This window comes from Rhincodon typus, chromosome 12 (genome assembly GCF_021869965.1).
Source record: "Rhincodon typus isolate 14 chromosome 12, sRhiTyp1.1, whole genome shotgun sequence".
In the NCBI taxonomy this organism is placed as follows: Eukaryota; Metazoa; Chordata; class Chondrichthyes; order Orectolobiformes; family Rhincodontidae; genus Rhincodon; species Rhincodon typus.
The window spans coordinates 11,266,106-11,287,453 of NC_063343.1; the positions used below are offsets into that span (position 1 = coordinate 11,266,106).

A 21,348-nucleotide genomic window follows, 5' to 3' on the forward strand; every position below is an offset into this window, starting at 1 on the left:
TGTTTATGTCACTACACTTCCCCCTTTGTTTCAATTCTCTCTTGAATAAAAGCATGTTTGGTTTCATTCAAAAGTGCATGGCATCATAATTTTCCCACTTTGAATTTTGTGTGCTATAGTTCTGCCCATTCACTTAATCTACCTAACATTCCTTTTCCCTATGTTGTTTTTCATTCCCATATACAATACTTAGTGTGTCCTAGCTTACTGACATCTGCAAACCTGGTTATACAACTGTCCATTCATTCATTTAAGTCATTATAAAGCATGGAGAAGCAGAGAGCCCAATGGAGATCTACGGAAACAACCCATTGTTTTGGAGAATATTCCCTTTATTCCTACATTCTTTCCCCTATATTTCAAGCAATTACCAGCACTTTTGTTAGAAGTTACAACCAAGGTTTTATTCCTGGCAGAGTTGGCAAGGCCAACGTTTACGTGCCATCCCAAGTTGACCCGAGAAGATAGGGTGGGCTACCTTTCTGAACTATTCCAGTCCAACTCGATGCAACTAGCTATTACAGACAGCAATTAAGAGTAAACCACAGTGGAGTGGGATTGAAGGCACACAGAGATTGGAATAGGTAAGATTTCCTTCCCCAAATCAATTGGGTGTTCTGACTTTTCAATTTCTTTTTTACATTTAATTAAAATTGTCAATTTGTCCTGCTGCAATATAAACTTACATTTGCTGAGTCATCAATTCAGGCCACTAGGCTATTATGTCCAGTAACATAACTATTGCATTCCACTTACCTCCATTCTAGTGGCTCTTTTCTCTAGTAAAAGAGTTCAAAATTGTGAATGCTTGATGCCTCAAACTCTGGAAGAATCCAAAACATGAGTCTGCAAGTATCACTTGGTGGATAATAAATTCATGGAGAAATTAAGAATTTTTTCCTTTTAGATAGTGGTTAGAATGTGGAACCTACTATTATAATTTAGAGTGTAGCACAGAGAAACATAAGAATTACTGCTTATGTTCTATTTGTTCCACTGGAGCCTCCTCCTTTCCTTGCTCAGTATATACAGTTACTATATTAACATAATCTTTGACTTGTATCTCCCTCATATGATTATCCAGCCTCTCCCTAAATGCATTTATTCTATTCATGAGAAAGGGAGCTGACCTGCTCATCTTTTCCATTTCTGGTTTTACAAAAGAAATCAAGTAGAAGGTTGCACTGATAGGGTGAGGTGAAGTAGCAAGGAAGCTCTTGCACAGCATAAATATCCTGTACCTTCAGGGCCCTATTGGGAAAATAGCCTCTTCATGTGCAAATTCTTTGAAAGAAAATATTCTGCTCTTCCCTCCATCCATAAGAGACCACATTACATTTCACTGAACAATTTACATAGTGCGTTAATATTAATAGCTACAGTTCACGTTATGATGAATTACCCACTTCTCATATTGAGAATCTGTTATAATTTGATATTGTATATCTGATTCACATGAAAGAATGATATTTGGGAGAGTCTGCCAAAGAAGGAAAAATATCTTGGAATTTCAAACACATCAATAAACATCGACCTATCTACCAGAGAAAGTTCTTCAGATTCACATGCATTTCAATTCTGCAAGCGGTTGTTGCCAAAGACATGAAAAAGCCAAAGCACAACACTAGGACAGAGAGGCATTTGTAAGAGAGGATTCAGCAGGAACAATGTCACCCATTAAACTTGGCTGAAGACCTCAACACTGAAGCAGCAAAAGTAAATTGTTACGAATTAATTCTAAAATACCAGTCAGTGGAAAGCACTGCTTAGTTCTGCTAGCCTTGCTTAAGAGAAAAAACACACTCAATAAATTCAAAGCAGCACATGATTTTGTTGTGTAGAGCAGTCCCTAGTCCATCAGGAGACAGATCTGCCAGACCTATCAGAATTTTCTTTTACCTGTTTATTTTGGTGTTGACCATGGTCGAATCTACCTCAGATTATCCTGAAAGAATAAGGTGTCTCAAAACATTTCAACAACAAATGAAGCTAGCCATCTCACACTGTTACTTTTGCTACAGGAATCACACAACTGGTATTCTCCACTAATAGAATGCTGCCAACAAGCCAAAAATACATTTTGCAAAAATACAAATGAGCAATGTGGTATGTGAGATTTCTGGCATGTAAGCCATACATCCTAATGTTTGCAGGAATTTATCAAACAACATGTCCCTTTGACTGTCCACAGCAGGCAGTGTGTTGACCTTGTTCAAGTAACACATGCTTGCAAAACTCAGACCACACAATATTAGATGTAATGACTGGACACAATTTACTAAATAATCTAGACAGTGTTAATAATTACACAGTAAACAAATTTAAATATCAAACAAATTAGATGTCCTTTTCAGACAATGTTTTGATGAGACCTCAGCAGATTTTCAATGCTCCACACCTATTTTAGCTCGAGGAAGAATCTTGCTACTGAATACATGCAGTTCAACTACGAGTCCCAGAAGCCAGGGGAAATCAGCAAAGTCCTTAATAATACATTAGAATTGACCAGGTTTTGTGGTTAGGGTACATTGAAGGCTGAGTGTATTTAAGATAAAATAGTGGTCGGTAGCATCGATGACAAACTCTGATTCCCTGCAGGTTCTAAAAGCATTTATGTTTAGAATATGAAGTCTTGCATATAAGGCAGGCAGAGTGAGGAGCACAAAATTGGGATGTAATTTGAGGCAATGCTGAGGCTCACACTGAGCCCATTAGTTGACTAGGTCCAAAGGTATTCTCCCTGCTCACCAAAACTCCCCCAGAGTCAGGGAAAAAATGGGAAAGCTGTTTTGAAATGCTGGTGCAGTGATGCAATATGGATGACGAGACTGTCCAGCAAGGGCAGCCAATGCTTTCATTGTGGCAGAATTGGTCAATTTCAACAATTTTGTAATTCAAGATCACCTGAGGCAAGTCAAATAAATCGATCCCTGAATCATGGAGAATCCAACAAACTGAACAATAAAAAAAATACATAGTGGACCTGTGCTGTAGTATTAATGGTTTGCAATTGACCGAAAAACTATCTGGACTAAGATTTTTGCTCAGTTACCTTAAAAGTCAAGAACTGTGACCCTAAATTTCATCTAGACACAGAGGCAACCATTACTGACTGGCTGGCACCTTAGAGTGGTCAGACACTACACCTTCATCCATTAGAAATCAGGTGCAGAGTCCTGGAAACAACACTTAACAGTTGCTCTGTAGCAGTTTGGCTTAGCTGCCTGAACAAGTGGTTTACAATGCAGAGTGACACCGACAGTGAGTGTTCAATTCCCACTCCGGCCGAGTTTATGATGAAGGACTTTCCTTCTCAACCTCTTTCCTCACCTGAGCTGTAGTGACCCTCAGGTTAAACCACCACCAGTCATCTCGCTCCGAGGAGGGAGCGACCCTTTGATCTGGTAGGACTGGTAACTTTACCTTTTACTTTATTTCTGAGGCAACAGGTTATTAATGAGAGATAGTAGGAACTGCTGATGCTGGAGTCTGAGATAACAAGGTGCAGAGTTGGATGAACACAGCAGACCAGGCAGCATTAGAGGAGCAGGAAAGCTGACGTTTCGGGTCTGGACCTTTCTTCAGAAATGGGGGAGGGGAAGGGGACACTGAACTAAATAAAGAGAGGGGGAAGTGATGATAGAAGGTGGATAGAGGAGCAGATAGATGGAGAGGAGACGGACAGGTCAAGGAGGCGGGGATGAAGCCAGTAAAGGTGAGTTAGGTAGGGAGTTGGGATGGAGGTTGGCCAGTGGGGAGGGAAGGGCGGGTAGGTGGGAGAAAAGACGGACAGGTCAGGGAGGCGGGGATGAGCTGGGCTGGTCTTGGGATGAGGTCAGGGGCAGGGAGATTTTGAAGCTTGTGAAGTCAACATTGAGACCATTGGGCTGCAGGGTTCCCAAGCGAAATATGAGGTGCTGTTCCTCCAGCCTTCGGGTGGCATCATTGTAGCACTGGAGGAGGCCTAGAATGGACATGTCGTCCAAGGAGTGGGAGGGGGTGTTGAAGTGGTTCATGACTGGGAGGTGTAGGTGTTTGTCATGAACCAAGCTTACGTGTTCTGCAAAGCAGGCTGTAAGCCTCCGCTTGGTTTCCCTAATGTAGAGAAGGCCACAGCGGGAACAGCGGATACAATATACCACATTAGCAGATGTGCAGGTGAACATCTGTTTAATGTGGAAGGTTTTCTTGGGGCCTGGGATGGAGGTGAGGGGGGAGGTGTAGGGGCAGGTGTAGGGAAAAGTGCCGGGAGTGGTGGGACTGGTGGGGAGTGTGGAGCGGACGAGGGAGTCACGGAGACAGCAGTCCCTCCGGAAGGCAGATAAGGGTGGGGAGGGAAAAATGTCCTTGGTAGTGGGGTCAGATTGCAGGTGGCGGAAGTGGCGGAGGACGATGCGTTGAATCCAGAGGTTGAGGGGGTGATACGTGAGGACGAGGGGAATTCTGTCTTTGTTGTTATTGTGAGGGCTGAAGTACGGGAAACGCGAGAGATGCGGTCGAGGTGGGGTTATTAATGAGCCTTGCAGAACAGAACAAGCATCTCCTGGTTTTGTTGGCAGGCTTGTGTACTGTTAGGGCTTCTACAGCTGATACTCAAAACCAAGATGATGACTACATTCCAATTTGAGAGATATTGTTTCAGTCTCTCCAGAAATACAAGAATAAAGGAATATTGAATGACATAATGCTAAGATTTACTTCAACATTACCAAACAACTGAAGTTTCATATCAAGATGACTGCATGCTCTTCTGTCATGAAGTGCCCCAGCTTCATGATGTGCCTCATCCTGTGATAATTAAAGAGGATGAGCCAACTCTTCAGAAGCTCCCAGACAGGGAACACAGCCCGGGTGGGGGTTCAAGCTTGCTCACAGAATAGGTCACTACCTGACCTAGTTACAACATTTCAAGAAGAAAATATTGCAGTACGTGATTCCCCAGTCTATGATGCAGCGCATCAAGATCTCTCTAACCTTTCTCCAGGCCAGGGTCAGCAGAATTCTTCATCTATTCCGACAGCAATGTCAGTTTGTGAGATAAGGGGTGCCAAGAAACAATCGCCACATGCGGCCACTGAAGATGTAATGAAGTACCAATATTCTCAGCTTTTAAAGACAATCATAATGATCTTCCAACCATCAACAGACAGATTAAGCCTGATGAGATCGGTCAGATTGGAAATGATTAGACAGCATGTAAAATTCCAACCCGAAACGCTGACTTTCCTGTTCCTTGGATGGTGTCTGACCTGCTGTGCTTTTCCGGCTTCACATTTTTTGACGCTAGCTTCCAGCATTTGCAGTTCTTTCTGTCTCCAAGTCACATAAAATTCTGATCCTGCAACAAGGTCCCTCAGCAATACAGCCACATAAGAACAATACTCTACCTTTGCATGAAAACGTAGAAGATTCTTTAACCTTGCCTAGTTTTCTAGGAACATTGTCAGAAATGACAACATTTGATAATAAAATCCATAAGTATTGCCTTTTCAGACAGAACAGATGTTTTGCAGCATCCACAGACTTTGCCCCAAAATTCCTAGCTCCAAATGTTCTATCCCAAGGAACAATGTCTGCAATGACTGTAGGCAATATTTTACTATCCCCATGCAAGTCTTTTGATATCCCCAGATGATTCATATCTCTGTTCATCCTCAACTTATGAAAATGGTACAAAAGTTCAAAATGTCATTATCTGGCTCCTGAAGAGCAGTGATGATATTTATCAGCTCTTCTTCAATGATGTAACTTCATCATTCAGCCATGATTCACTGTCAATGAACTTTTCAATGCAAGATTTCATGAAACAGTGCAACAAGATGAGACCAATTAAAGTCCAGTCAAGAGATGGTACCTTCTCAACAAATACACACTAGTTTTGGCCCTGATGTAGCCACCCAGAGACTCTCATTCCTTTCAATACTTTGCGTGAACTTGCCACTTCTCAGACCTAGCCTGAATGATGTCCAGACTTTGCTGCAGGTGGGCGAGTACTGGTTCAGTAAGATGCGAGCTTCCCCACTTTTAACCTTATGATGAAACAGTTAATTGATGAAGCAGTAGAAGGTAGTTGTTTTTGATGAAAAATCATCGATTAGAAACATGAACTTTTTCCCCATTGATGCTACCTTTTGCTAGCATCATGATGCTACCTCTACTGAGCTTTTCTAGTATTTTTTCTGTTCTTATGTTAGACTTACAGCATCAGCAGTGTTTTGCTTTTAAAGATGATTGGGCCTAAGTTATTACTCTGAGGAACTCCTCCTGTCACATCCTAGGATCTAAAAACCCCAACCTCATTCTTTTGTGGCAGCTATGAATACAATAAGGGGAGAGTTTTCCCCAAATCCCACTGACTACAGTTTTGCGAGGTGTCCTTGATGTGATACTTAGCCAGTGCTGCCTTGGTAACAAGGGCATTCACTCTCACCTCACTACTTAAAAAGAGCCCAAGGTGTTGAGGTGTGATAGGGTACAGTTAGGTTACATAGAAAGGGTGTATATCGGCATGGATAGATAATTAAAGATAGAAGACAGAGTTGGGATAATGGAGGCATTTTCAGGGTAGCAACCTCTAACTACTGGAGTGTCACAGGGGTCAGTGCTGGGGCTACAATTACTTACAAATCTACATTAATGACTTGGATGAGGAAGGTGAATGTACTATGACAAAGTTTATAAATGACACAAAAAACCAAGGAAGGCAAGTGGTGAGGATGACACAGAGTCCACAAAGGAACATAGATAGATTACTCGAGAGGACAAAAACTCGGCAGATGGAATATAATTTAGAAAAATATCAGGTTTTTATAGGGAATAATAGGGAAGGCAATGGAATGCTGGCCTTTATTTCAGAAGGGAACGGAATATAAAAGTAGGGAGGCATTGCTGAAACCATACAAGGCACTTGGCAGTCCATTGCAAGGATACTGTGAACAGCTTTGGGCCCTTTTCTAAGGAAAGACATACTGGAATAAAAACAGAAAATGCTAGAGAAACTCAATAGGTCTGGCAGCATTTGTGGAGACAAAGCAGAGTTATTGTCTCAGGTGCAGTGACCCTTTTAAATCTTTTCCCCTCTCACCTTAAACCAATGCCCTCTAGTTTTTGACTCCTCTATCCTGGCAAAAAGACCTTGGCTATTCACCCCATCTATGCTCCTCGTGATTTTATAAACTTCTATAAGGTCACCCCTCAGCCTCCGACGCTCCACGGAAAATAGTCCCAGCCATTCAGCCTCTTGTTATAGTTAAAAGCCTCCAACCCATCCTTCCTATAGCAAGGAGACCAGAAGTGAATGCAGTATTCCAATAGTGGCCTAACCAATGACCTGTATAGCCGCAACATGACCTCCAAAATCAATGCACCGACCAATAAAGGCAAGCATACCAAACACCTTCTTTACTATCCTGTCTACCTGCAGCTCTACTTTCAAGGAACTATGAACCTGCACTCCAAGGTCTCTTTGTTCAGCAGGACTCCCCAGGGTCTTATCATTAACTGTATAAGCCCTGCCTTGATTTGCATTTCCAAAAATGCAGCACCTCTCATTTACCTAAATTAAACTCCATCTGCCGCTCCTTGGCCCATTGGCCCATCAGATCAAGGTCCCATTGTACACTGAGGTAACCTTCTTTGCTCTCCGCAACACCACCAATTTTGGTGTCATCAGCAAACTTACTAACCATACCTCCTTATTCACATCAAAATCATTTATTTAAATGACAAAAGATGGCGGACCCAGCACCGATCCTTGTGGCACAACGCTGGTCACAGGCCTCCATTCTGAAAAGCAACCCTCCACAACCACTCTTCTGTCTCCTACCTTGGAGCCAGTTCTATATCCAAATGGTTAGTTCTCCCTGTATTCCACGTGATCTGACCTTGGTAACCAGTCTACCATGAGGAACCTTGTTGAATGCCGTACCGAAGTCCATATAGAACAGGTCCACCGTTTTGCCTTCAATCCTTTTCATTAGTTCTTCAAAAAACTCAATTAAGTAAGTGGCACACGATTTCCCACGCACAAAGCTATGCTGACTATCCTTAATCTGTGCTTGCCTTTCCAAATACATGTAAATCCTGTCCCTCAGGATCCCCTCCAACAACTTGCCCACCACTGATGACAGGCTCACTGATCTATAGTTCCCTGGCTTTTCCTTACCATCTTTCTTAAATAGTAACACCACGTTAGCCAACCTCCAGTCTTCGGACACCTCACCTGTGGTTATTGAAGATACAACTATCTCAGCAAGGGGTCCAGCAATCACTTTCCTAGCTTCCTACAAAGTTCTATGGTACACCTGATCAGGTCCCAGGGATTTATCTGCCTTTATGCAGTTTAAGACATTTAGCACCTCCTCCTCTGTACTATGGACACTTTCAACATGTCGCTATTTACTCCCCCGAGTTCTCTAGCTTCCATATCCTTCTGCTGAGTAAACACCGATACAAAATTCTCATTTAGTTTCTCCCCCCATCTCCTGTGGTTCCACACATCGACCGCCTTGCTGATCTTTAAGGGCCCTATTCTCTCCCTAGTTACTCTACTGTCTTTGATGTATTTGCAGAATCCCTTCATATTCTCCTTAACCCTATTTGCCAAAACTATCTCAAGTCCCGTTTTTGCCGTCCCGAGTTCCCTCGTAAGTATACTTCTACTGCCTTTATACTCCTCTAGGGGTTCAGTCGATCCCTGCTGTCAATACCTGACATATGCTTCCTTCTTTTTCTTGATCAGAACCTTAATTTCTCAAGTCATCCAGCATTCCCTACACCTCCCAGCCTTGCCGTTGACACTAACAGGAAGATACTGTCTGTGGACTCTCGTTAGCTCATTTTTGAAGGCTTCCCACTTCCCAGTTGTCCCTTTGCCTGGTCATATCCGCCCCAATCAAGTTTTGAAAGTTCTTGCCTAATACCATCAAAATTAGTCTTCCTCCAATTTGGAACGTTAAATTTTAGATCCGGCGTATCCTTTTCTATCACTATTTTGAAACAAATAGAATTAATGATCACTGGTCGCAAAGTGCTTCCCCACCAGCACCTCAGTCACCTGTCTTAGGAGGTCAGGTTTTGCACCTTCTCTAATAGGTACATCCACATACTGAATCAGAAAATTTTCTTGTACACACTCCAAAAATTCCTCTCCATCCAAGCCATTAACACTGTGGCAATCCCAGTCTATGTTTGGAAAGTTAAAATCCCCTACCATCACCACCCTAATATTGCTGCAAAGTTGGGTAGAGTATTTGTGGACAGGAAGGCAGGGAATTAGAATTTGACATTTATAAAATAATAGGGGGGAAAAAGAGTGCATGATCCCTTTAAAAGATGATTTTAAAAAATGTCAGCAGTAGATGCAGAGAGTGCTCTTAAAATTGAAACATTGTATCAAAAGACTGTATTGTTAGCTGGCAAAGCAGCATTTTTACCAAGATAACAGATTTTTGAATTTAGCCAATCAATTTAAAGCAGGCCCTGGATACCAAAAACCCAATTAAATTTAAATTTGATGGTTTTGACATCCTAGGACCAGACCTATTGTAAAGAAAGGTCATCAAGGGTATAAAAGAAGAGGGCTTTTGAAAATTGGTGTGAGAGCAACTGCCATCTGTTAAGAGAATAGCTCTCAACAGCCATCAGCTTTAAAGAATGAGAAAATCACTGGCTCTCACAGAAATCTCTAAGCTCTCAGAGGAAGCATCATCTAAATAAAGGTACTACGGCACTCTTAGCTAGTATTCCTGATACAAGAATTCGATGGAGAAAGGTGTTCCTGGTAGAGAAATTGGATGGAGAAGAGTGTAGCTGACTGGAGAACAGCAGAGAAGGCAAAGAACATTCCAGGTGACTTATCCTGGCTGTAATTTTGAGCGTCTGTGCTTTAAATTATTTTTCTTATTACTTTGGTTTAAGTGGGACTTGTACTTATTGGAACAGCTTCAAAATTAGGGTTTTGTTTTGTTCGGGAATAGTTAGTAGTCGAGGGAGAATTGTTCGGTTTGTTAGTAGTTCTATTAATTTGTTCACGTTAGAGTTAGATAAATAAATTGTTACTTGTTGATTATAGAGCAAGTAACAGATTGGGGTTGAGAGGCAAGTTATACCACTTTTCACACTTCCTTTAACAGATATGAGGCAAAGTTCTCCAGGTGTTTTGGTTTTAGTTATTCAGAAGGGGGTCGACTTCTGCTTCATAACTTTATTCTTACCAATAATTGAGATCTCGTTATAAATTGTTTCTCACTTTCCCGCTGACTATTAAGGGGGGCCATTCCCAATAAGGTGATCATCCCTTTTTTATTTCTCAGTTCCACCCAAGTAACTTCCCTGGAAGTACTCCCAGGAAAACCACCCCGAAGTACAGGCATAATGTTATCCCTAATCAAAAACGCCACTCTCCCTCCTCTCTTGCCCACCCCCAATTTCTATCCTTCCTATAGCATCTAAACCCTGGAACATTAAGCTGCCAGTTCTGTCTGTCCCTGAGCTATATTTCTGTAATTGCTACAATATCCCAGTCTCATGTTCCCAACCATGCCCTGAGTTCATCATCTTGAATTGTTTTAAGGTTTCCTGTCACCAAATGAAATATCAAAAATTACTGGAGTTGTTGCATCAAACAAACTGAACTGCAGAGAATGACACTCATTTGCTGAGCAGAGAGAAGTCTTGATTTGCCCTTTTTCAAAAATTCTCTTCGTTCCCTGCTTCTGTCATCCTGTGTCAGGCTAATCCCTAACACTGGACTCAGTTAATCCACAAATATGAAGTATATTTCAACATCAAGCAACATTTTTTTTCATGTATTGAAGGGGTTTGGTATGAAACGTTGAAGGCTGCAACGGAGACATCATTATTGTACATCCCGCCGATGCACTAAGTGTCTCAGCAGGATCTCCATCAAACCTCGAAGCACTAGCTTAAAAGAGATCCATCCTTCAGGAAAGCTTATGCTAGTCCTACTCCAAAACCAACTAACAAAAGAAACTGAATGATGATCTAAATTTTAACATAGTCACCATTCCCTCTTTTTTGGTTTTAATAGCTCTTAATAGAGCAAGTCATTGCTATTTTATAAAGACAGAATATTGTAACCATGAAATAAAATTATGTTATTCTCTTGAAGCTGTCTCTTGGGAAAATTTATTACAGTATGAGAACAGACTATTATTGTTCTTCAGGTTACGCACCAGAACCATTTGCTGTAGGAGAAAGGTCACTAACCAGAGGGCACAAATTTAAATTATTCAGAAAAAGAAGCAGAGGTTAAAAGTATTTTCTTCACCTAGCAACTTGCTATAATTTGGAATTCACTGTCTGAAAAGGCAGTGGAAACGGATCCAAAAATAACTTTCAAAAGAGAATTGGATAAATACTTGGAGAAGAAATTTGCAAGGCTGTGGGGAAAGGGCAAAGGAATGGGACAAAACAGATAGAACTTGTAAATAACCAGGACAGGCAAGCTTGGCCAAATGGTCTTACTCTATGGTGTAAGATTCAATAATGTGATTGCAGGATTCTTTAAGAACACTTTCACATTTTTAAAAAAAATGTTACAGGGAAGGGCAGTCAAATGTCCTAGATGTTCTGACCCCTCACTTAAATAAGGCATTATGGTAGTAACTATTGGGTGACTTGGCACAGTCCAAACTTCAAGAAGCCAGTTTAGAAGGCTGGGTTTCCAAAAATTTAACCCTGAAGTTTTGGACTTTTTCATTTTTAGAGCTCAGCTGATGTGAGACATTGGAAAGGCAGGGGTGCAGGTTGCCATTCAGCGATTTTTTTTAAACATAGAAAAGAATCAGAGATAAAAACTTCTTACATGCTATATAAAAATCATCATTCCTGACCTTCCTGATTTCATTTAAGGAGAACTGGGCAATAAAAAAAGATCCTGGGTCATTGCTCAAACTCAAGGGTCAAAGCCAACAAAAGCCTTAGTATTTGAATTTACATATTAAATTGATAACTTTATGTTAAATAAAACCCACTCATTCTCCACTGGCAATAAATGTGGAATCAAGCCAGAATCAACTTTGCACTGACATACAGTTACACAATTAGGGTTGGAAATTCAGATTAAATATACTCCTGGAGGTTTGCAGTCATAAACTTGGACCTCCAATCTCCTGTCCCCACTTTTGTGCTGGTTATTCTCCCTGACATAGCCATGATTTTCCACTCCAATTGGAAAGTAACTAATTCCACATTATGCACGTGCATGGTCTTTGACTGTCAATTTATACCCTATCAGTAAGATTTCCAGCATTAATGATGCATGGATTCAAAGAAAACAAAGAAACATACACTTTTAACACATCCAAGACTATCCAAACATATTGCTTACAGCAGCATTTGGAGATTCATTCACCTCCTGGAGACTAATGGTCAATCCTGGAGGATTGTCAGCCCTCTGCAGTATTAATCATTGTGACTTTAAACAATTGAGATTGCACATTTAACTGTTTGTTTTATTCAAAGATTGTGAGAAACCATCTGGAAAAGTGATAATATTAAAGTAATGCAATGGAAGAATGTAGTTGCAGTCCACGCCATCTTATGAATTGTCCCCATTATTTATTCACTGCTAATCCCACATTTTCCATCAAATAGGCAGATTTAGACTGTGGTTGGCTGGTTGAGCTTCAAAACTTTCAAGGGCATGTACACAGAATTATGTAAAGTTTGCTCCACAGAAACAGGCCATTCAGCCCAACTATCTATGCTAACATTCATACCTGACACAAACCTCCTTTATCTAACCACATCAGCATAACCTTCCATCCTGGCTCAGCAATAAACAAACCTTCAATCCTTTAATGGAGCGCCATTTTTTCCTCCTGAGCAGAGATGGATGTCCATCACCATCAAAAATGATCAGACATGCAGCAAACCAAATGGACAGTCAGTTTTTTCAGAGGACTGAAAAAGTCACCTGCAAAGGCCTCCAACTGCATTCACCTCTTCTTCTGTACAAACTATTCCTAATGACTCTGAAGCAGTCCAAATAAAGGGAAAGAGCAGGATGGGCCTTGCTGTGGATTCACAATCCCTTCCAAGCATTCTCTCAGCAGGCCCAGGCTGTGGACTGATGACGATGCAAATCCCCGAGATGGGCCTTAGTAAAGACAGCAGTCCTTCCCAGACGAGAGACAACAAGGTGCAGGGCTGGATGAACACAGCAGGCCAAGCAGCATCATAGGAGCAGAAAGGCTGACGTTTCGGGCCTAGACCCTTCCCAGACCCGTCCTGGTTCTGTTTCAACGTATTCCATAGTGACCTGCAGCAACTCGTTAGTGTTGGGTGACATGGTGGCTCAGTGGTAAGCACTGCTGCCTCACAGTGCCACGGATTCCAATTCTCGGGCGACTGTCTGTGTGGAGTCTGCACCTTCTCCCCGTGTCTGCAAGGGTTTCCTCCCACAGTCCAAAGATGTGCAGGTTAAGTGGATTGGCCATGCTAAATTGCCCAGTGTCTAGGGATATGCAGGCTAGGTTTAGCCATGGGAAATGCAGGGTTACAGGGATAGGGAGGATGCTCTTCGGTGGGTCAGTGTGGACTCAATGGGCCAAATGGCCTGCTTCCATACTGTAGGGGTTCTAACATTTAATTTGTACAGGTCCTTGACTCCATTTCTCATATATCTACATGCCCTATAATGCAAATATGCTTTAAAGACAGTTCCTTAATATACTTGCTTGAAAATGCAAGGTCATTACTAATCGCTTGAGCCTGAAAAAAATCTGATGCGATTGCAAATATAACTGACACCCAATCTTTCTGCTGCTCTGCCTATATAGAGGAACTGTACCAGAAGGACTGCATAAGGAATTTAGCATCTGCAAATAACCAGTCATGTCAGCCAGGGGAAATAAAATTCCACAATAACGTTTTAATCCATTAAAGACTATTCTAAGTGCAGCTCCGTGAGAGGGTGTTTCTCAATACATGAGCACCCCTATCCTCACTGGCAACAAGTCTACTGTGCTCTCTAGATGCACCCCCCTCACCTCATTCAACTCAGTCTGAGAGCTGGGCCTCAGAGGAAACCTGGGAACATCATACTTCCTTTCAATTTAGCGAGGTTTTCGTTGTAGAAAAAAAGAATCGACACCCCCACCGCCATGAGTTCCACTGTTAAACTGCAGCAACAAATTCGCTGAACAGTGTGGCTAGAGTGTCGGTACAAATAAAAGGCACCTGACAACTGAGCCAAGAAACAAGAGAATCTCATGCTAGAGGCTTACGAGGTCAACGTGTAAAGGTCAAAAGTTAGAATATTGCCGTTAAAGATAGAAGACAAATCAAGTTTCAAGAGGTGAGGGGGGTGGGGGCGTTTTCTAACCCATTTTTTGGAATCTGCCATTGAAGAATTTCCTTGAAATCATTACACCATGACCGGGGGGGGGGGGGGTGGAAGCTGTCTGTGGGTATTCATAGACCTTTAATCAAACAGCATTCATGTGCTGAAGTCAAATTTCTCGGCAAAGGTGTATCCCTAAACCTTTTGAAAATTAAAACAGAAAAACCTGCATCATGCCAGTAACCATCAGTGGAAGAAATAAATCGAGCTTCACACTGCACACTTCACACTGCAAGGGGAAAACGTACTGAATGTCACCTCACCTGGACTGTGGCCAGTCGAGTTCATCGTGTTACATAAACCGGTATCTGTGCTCATAGAGTAACTGCAGTTCGCCTTACAGATCATGAAGGAATTTGTCTTTTTCTTTCCCACCCTCCCTTTTGATCGAGGATATGTATCAGCAATGTGTGCTCAGAAATCCGACGCGTAACTGCGGATTAACAATTTCAGGCAAGATGTTCCCCCCCCCCCCCCCCCCCTTTCTTAAAAGAAGCTCTGCTTCTGGCGGACCCAACATCCCAGAGGAGTTTGTCTTATTTTTAAACCAAAATTCACCCACAGATTCCCTGTCCCTGCAACACTGCAATCTTAAATCAGTTACAATTGCCCTCTAGCCTTCCACTCCTTAAGTCATAGTCAAGAATCTGGGGGAAAATCATTTGACTCAGTGATCAAAAAATACAGCATTTTTTTCTGAAAAGAGGACCAAGACAGTCACATCACCCGCACCCACATTTAAATAAACGACCCGGGTTAAATAAGAACAAAAAATACCTTCAGTTGCATAGTTATGGTCGCGCAGAAAACTGTTGTTGATTTTGCGGGTGTCAATCTCCTCCTCCATTTACAGCCGGTATACTTGGAGATATGGAAGTGAAGCAGACAGGTATCCACGATCCCATTGCCCTAGTGGTACGGGTGGAACAGCCAGCTCGCACGGCGCGACATACTCCGAAGGAAGACTGGGGGAAACCGCGCTGCAAGCCTGCGCTTCCCTCACCAAATCAAGAGGAGACTCTCAAACCAGGAACGCCAACTCCTTCCGCAGTCCCCAAGAGCCCCCACTAGCAGGACATGCTTCTGGTGTAACCTGTACACTGCGTGTCCTTTTGTCTACTGGCTCTTAAAATAAGAGACACAGAGAAAAAAAAAATAAACTCGAGTGCAAATAAAAAAAACTATATATATATATGTATATATTCAGGCAATTGTTCCAGTGCTTTTTTTTTGAAGTTTGTCTGTTGACATCAGTCAGACCAGAGCCCAATCTAAAGGTGTAAGTGCGTGTAAGAAGCAAGCAGGCGTCTGAGAGAAGATTTCAGGATTAAAATTCTGTAGTTACTTCAGGCAGACAAAATGCGTCAGCACCTCCTGTGCTGATCCACTCTCTCTCTCTGTACAGTGCTGCATGAGGCGGCCTCCGTTGCTGCCGGAGCCGTATGCTGCATTAGTACAGGCTCCTCCCATACAGCTTGGCAATGTCCAACCGCATCGGAACCACTCTCTCTCTCTCTCTCACACACACACACACACACACACACACTCATTAGTTCTAAACTGCAGTAACCAGAAGCAACAGACTGGAGAATTGCGAATGCACCGCCATCGCTGTCGAACCTGCTGCCTATAACTGCTCCCCTTGGTAAGGCTGGGTGCGAAACAGGGTGCACCAGCGAGCATTCATCAAAGAGAAAGCCTACTGCTGCTTAATCAGCAGGACTGGCCAAGAGTTAAAACCTCACTGAACGGCAGTGAACAGATGCCAGGCATTGTCCAACACTGCAGCAGGTCATTGTCACTAAGTAGAGGAAGGGAAGGTACCTCAGAAAATCCACCAAAGCCACAGTTTGCAGGTCACTGAGAGATTGCTGTTAAAGGAACACAGTTGGTTTAAAAGGATTAAATAGGGGACAGCTTGCTCAGACTATCCCCTTCCCAACACCAAGTATCGAATTGGGGTGTATGAGATGGTTGAAGGTTGCAGATAGAGAGAAAACATTTTTCTAGTGAGGGTGTCCAGAACAAGGGGGCAATAACATTAAAAATCAGAGAGAGGTCATTTATTGGTGGACATGAAGCATAGCTTTACACTGGGATTCGAGGAAATTTGGAATTCTCTACCTCAAAAAAACTCTCATCGTCAATTGAAATTTTAAAATTAGATTGACAGCTTTATGTTTCGCAAAGAAATTTAAGGAAATACACAACCAAGGCAGGTAAATGCAGTTAAGATAAAGAACATCAAGATCAAACAGCATAGCAGTGCAGGCTCATGGAGGTAAAGAACCTCGTTCTTACTTCCAAAATGACTGCTGTGGAACTTGGAAAGCTGTGTGTTGGAGGAACAATATCTACACAATGGTAAACTATATACTGCTGAGTAGTACATAATTAGGAAAAGATAAAAGAGATATGCAGGATGACACGGAGAACTAAGACAGGGATCGTTAATAGTTGCATACATGGTAATTAGTCCAGAAATTTAAAAACAGAGGATGTTTGCCACTGGCAGTGGGAATCCCCAGTGGAGGGTTCTCTATGCGGGAGTCCTCCCTTTTTCCCTTGGGGATTTGGGGTGGAGGGTGTTGCACGCAGCAGGCCTTTATAACCACAGATTCCAGTGGTTTATGGACTCCCAGCCCAACTATTTATTTTGTGGCATGTGGAGTCTGTGCACCATGTGCATATTGGTTGTGGGCATTTGCACTCCCTTTCTGGTTATTTGAAGAACCTACCGTTATGTTTTTGGTTGCACTTCACCCCATGGTCCTGATCTTTGGTCACCGGGTGCGGAGGGGTGCGGGCAGATTGGAGGATCTCCTCGTGGGTCTGCTCGCAGCCCAATGGTATCAATGTGGATTTCACAAGCTTCAAAATCTCCCCTCCCCCTACCGCATCCCAAAACCAGTCCAGCTCGTCCCCGCCTCCCTAACCTGTTCTTCCTCCCACCTATCCCCTCCTCCCACCTCAAGCTGCACCCCCATCTCCTACCTACTAACCTCATCCCGCCCCCTTGACCTGTCCGTCCTCCCAGGACTGACCTATCCCCTCCCTAACTCCCCACCTACACTCACCTTTACTGGCTCCATCCCCGCCTCTTCGACCTGTTTGTTTCCTCTCCACCTATTCTCTCCTCTATCCGCCTCCCACTCTCTCCCTATTTATTTCAGAACGCCCTTCCCCTCCCCCTTTTCTGATGAAGGGTTTAGGCCCGAAATGTCAGCCTTTCTGCTCCTATGATGCTGCTTGGCCTGCTGTGTTCATCCAGCTCTGTACCTTGTTGTCTTGGCTATAAACAGATCCAGGCAGTGGGCCATGGAGGGGGTCATCTCTGCCAACCACCTGCCCTCTTCTGCAGCTATGTTCAAGCACAGGTATCCCTGGAGAGGGAACACACTGTGTCCACCAACGCTCTCATCTTTAGGGAGAGATGAGCACTGGGCAGGGGGAGGAAAGGGAGCTGGAGTGCTTTATTTTCTCCTCCAATTCTAATTTTATTTAATCCCTACCTTCTCTCTTCATTTTCTTCGTGTAAGCATTGCCCTTATCAGGCTTTGCTTGTTACTGGTTCACTGACCACATAGGTGTTTTCCTGGTGCTGGAAAGTATAGAATGAAGTTTTTTGCGCAATGGTATATTTTTACTGAGTCACTGCACATATACACATTAAAAAAAAGAGGATGCAGATTAATGAACACATCCTGTGGGAAAATCAGCATAGTTCACCAAATCACTCAAGGAGGTAAACAAGCGGCTGGAAGCATGGAGTAAAAACCATGTTACTCTCAGAAATAATTGGGAATCCTTCCAAAATAAAGAAGACTGGAACAACAGAAACTGACCCTACTTGGTTTATGCATGGTCATAGGACGTTGACAGAGCAATGGATAAGCGTTTATATAGAATGTATAGCATTGTTCCATTGATCTATGGAAGTAACATGCACGAGCCTTCTTCCACCTTCTGGTTCTCTTCCTAACAGCATAGCCTTCTAGTCCTGGTGTCGTCATTTACTTAACTTATGTGATTCACTTCACCCACTCTTTGTGGCAGCAAGTTCCACATTTTCTGAATAAGCAAGTTCCTTCTGGATTCTTCATTTGATTTATTGGTGATTATCTTATCTTTATGATTCCTAGTTCTGGTCACCTTTGTAGGGTGAAGCACCTTCTCCACATCTAAATTTTCAAACCCTTTCATGATACAAAAAAGCTCTACTATTTGAGCTATCTCTTGTTCAAAGAAAACTACATAGGTATAGGTGGAGTTAGAAAGAGGTAACAGGATCCCATACGTGACAGACCACAGGTTAGAAAACAGTCAATAGATAGGCATAGATACACATACCAAACAAACATATTAATAACAGACCAGAAGTATACAGACACTGGGAGACACTATAGGATGCAAATCTATAATACTGTGTATACTATTTTCATTCTTTTGTGGCAAGTAGGTAATTTACTGTCCTTTAACTGAGTGCCTTGCTTGTGCATTTCAAAGGGCAGTTAAGAGTCAACCACATTACTCTGGGTCTGGAGTCACATGTAGGTCAGACCAGGTAAGGATCACAATAATTTTTTCTTCTAAAGGACACTAGTGAAGCAGATGGATTTTTAAAATAATCAACGATAGCTGTCAAGGTCACCATATCTGACACTCACTTTACATTCCAGATCCATTAGTTGTATTTGAATTTCACAAGCTATTGTGGATGGATTTGAATCCATGTCTCTATAGCATCAATCTGAGTCTCTGGATTCCTAGCCTATTGGTATTATACTTAGATCACCATATGCTAGAAGATTTAGAAACAAACTGGTGGGAATTAGCATCTTTACAGTGTTAGGGACTGTTATGGACCCCCTGATAGTGATAAAGATGATAACTGCTCAATGCAAAGACAGGTAGGATAGTTGAGACCAGGGAAGTTATTTCAATGGCTGACATTCATTACACCAATGAAAATCTGACTGGTTTGGAGAGAGGTTATGTTCACCTAGAATACTAATGGCACCAAAAGAGTAAATGCTGGAGCAAGGGAGTGGAGCAACTTGCTGCCAACTATGCAGACTGCTCCAACCAACAAGTGTAACAGTTTTTGGCTGTAATATTAAGCTCACAGCTACATTGCTATTTTATTCATGTGGGAGTGAGCCAATGGCCAGGTTTCCATGCTGGCTGCAAAAGTGCAGTGGGTCTGCCTTTTTAATTTCCATGCCATACACAGAGCTAATGTCTCCCCTCGTTTCCATCAGGCTTAGTCCTGAAAATAGTCTCTTACTTGGTATTACAGTTTGTTTAAAGTGGGAGGAATTCAATTAATTTAATCAGCTCATCTATGAAAATAGAAAGAAAAGCTGCCACAAATAATAGCTGAGAAAATATACCAGTCTGTGTGACCCAAGTTCCAGTGCTCCTCCAGCTTATTCTGGTTTCACTTTTGTTTCTCAGCAATGTTGGTATTGGGAAAAGAAAGATTTTCCATTTCAGGTGCTCAGTCTTGTGTGAAAGGCAACTCAGGTCGGGCACAGAAATGCATGCTGATAATTTGACAAGGTCAGCTCCATTCACAACTCCTGTAGTAATCTAACAATCCATGCAAGCCTACAGCAGGTCCTGGGTAAAAAAAATCGGGCTTAGACTGGGCTTTCAAACTATGCCCAAAGCTATTCTGGGTGTGTTATTTTCCTGAAAACGATGACGTTATTGATCAACCGTTAGTTCAACCCATGTGAAGCAATGGAGCTACAGAGCCGGCGCTATGTACCTGCACCTCTCCTGATGCTATTATTAGTTTGCTACCATTTGCTCTTTTTGCCTATTCAAAACTTGCCATAGACAAGAAAACTGGTAACAATCTCCTTGATCATAGCAGAGATGGAGGAGGGGCAAAGGGAACAGACAGTGTAGACACTGAGGACAAAAGACAAAGGGACAGTAATGGTGGTTACAGAGTAATAGAGATCTAAAATGGGTGTAAATTAAGGTGTGAAAGTAAGACACAAACATGACAAGGCTGCGGACAAGATCACAGGGAGAATGTAAGAAAAATCAAGAACAGACAGCAGGCTCCGAAGTATAGAATTCTGAGTACTAGACTTTGGAAAGTGCCTTACAGAAAATGAGGTGTTGATCCTCAAGCTTGTGTTGTGTTTCATAAGAACACTGCAGCAGGCCCAGGACAAAAATATTAGGATGAGAGCAAGGACATTTATTAAAATGGCAAGCAAATGGTTGATCAGGGTCATTCATATGGACAGAGTTGAGGTATTTCACAAAGCGATCACCTGGTCTGCATCTGGTCTCACCAAGTAAAAGAAACTACCTTGCGAGCAACGAATGCACTAGACTAATTGAGAGAAGTACAAGTAAAATGCTACTTCATCTGGAAGGTGTGTTGGTGCCTTGGACAGTGAGGAGGAAGATGAATGGGCAAGTGTCACATCTTCTGCGATTGCATGGAAAAGTACCAGGAGGAAGTGAGTAAATGTTGGACATGATGGAGGAGTAGACCAGTGTGTCAGGGAGGGGTCAGTCCCTGCAGAATGCTGACAGCAGAGGTGAGGGGAAAATGCATTCAGTGGTGCTATCCTGCTGGAGGTAGCAGAAGTGATAGAGGACGGTCCTTTGAATGCGGAGATTAGTGAGGTGGAAAGTGAGGACAAAGGGAACACTATCATTCTGGGAAGGAGCAGGAAGGATGAGGGCAGAACTGCAGGAGATGGATTGGACAGAGCTGAGGGCCCTGTCGATCATAGTGGGAGAAAATCCTTGTTTAAGGAGAAAGCAGGAACCTTCTGGGGACTGTCTCCAATACCCGTACATCTTTCCTTACATAAGGGGGCCAAAACAGTTCACTGTGTAGTTGAGACAACAAGGTGCAGGGCTGGATGAACACAGCAGGCCAAGCAGCATCATAGGAGCAGAGAGGCTGACGTTTCGGGCCTAGACCCTTTTCTGATGAAGGGTCTAGG

At 42.6% G+C, this 21,348-nt stretch overlaps 1 protein-coding gene across 5 annotated transcripts in view; it reads right to left on the reverse strand.

The window, feature by feature from the left end:
* The window catches only part of LOC109927921 (serine/threonine-protein phosphatase 2A 55 kDa regulatory subunit B beta isoform), a 501,083-nt gene that overhangs the window by 180,450 nt on the left and 299,285 nt on the right, over positions 1-21,348 (reverse strand). For 2 of the 5 annotated variants that reach the window (XM_048603898.1, XM_048603900.1), the window contains exon 1: positions 15,146-15,776. The exons of 2 other annotated variants lie outside the window; for them this stretch is intronic. In XM_048603898.1, coding sequence (XP_048459855.1) covers positions 15,146-15,215 — 70 coding nt within the window. In that variant the 5' untranslated portion in view covers positions 15,216-15,776. Of the gene's footprint in view, positions 1-15,145; positions 15,777-15,988; positions 16,061-21,348 lie in introns of those variants that run through there. One more of the 5 variants, XM_048603899.1, reaches the window with a different exon arrangement.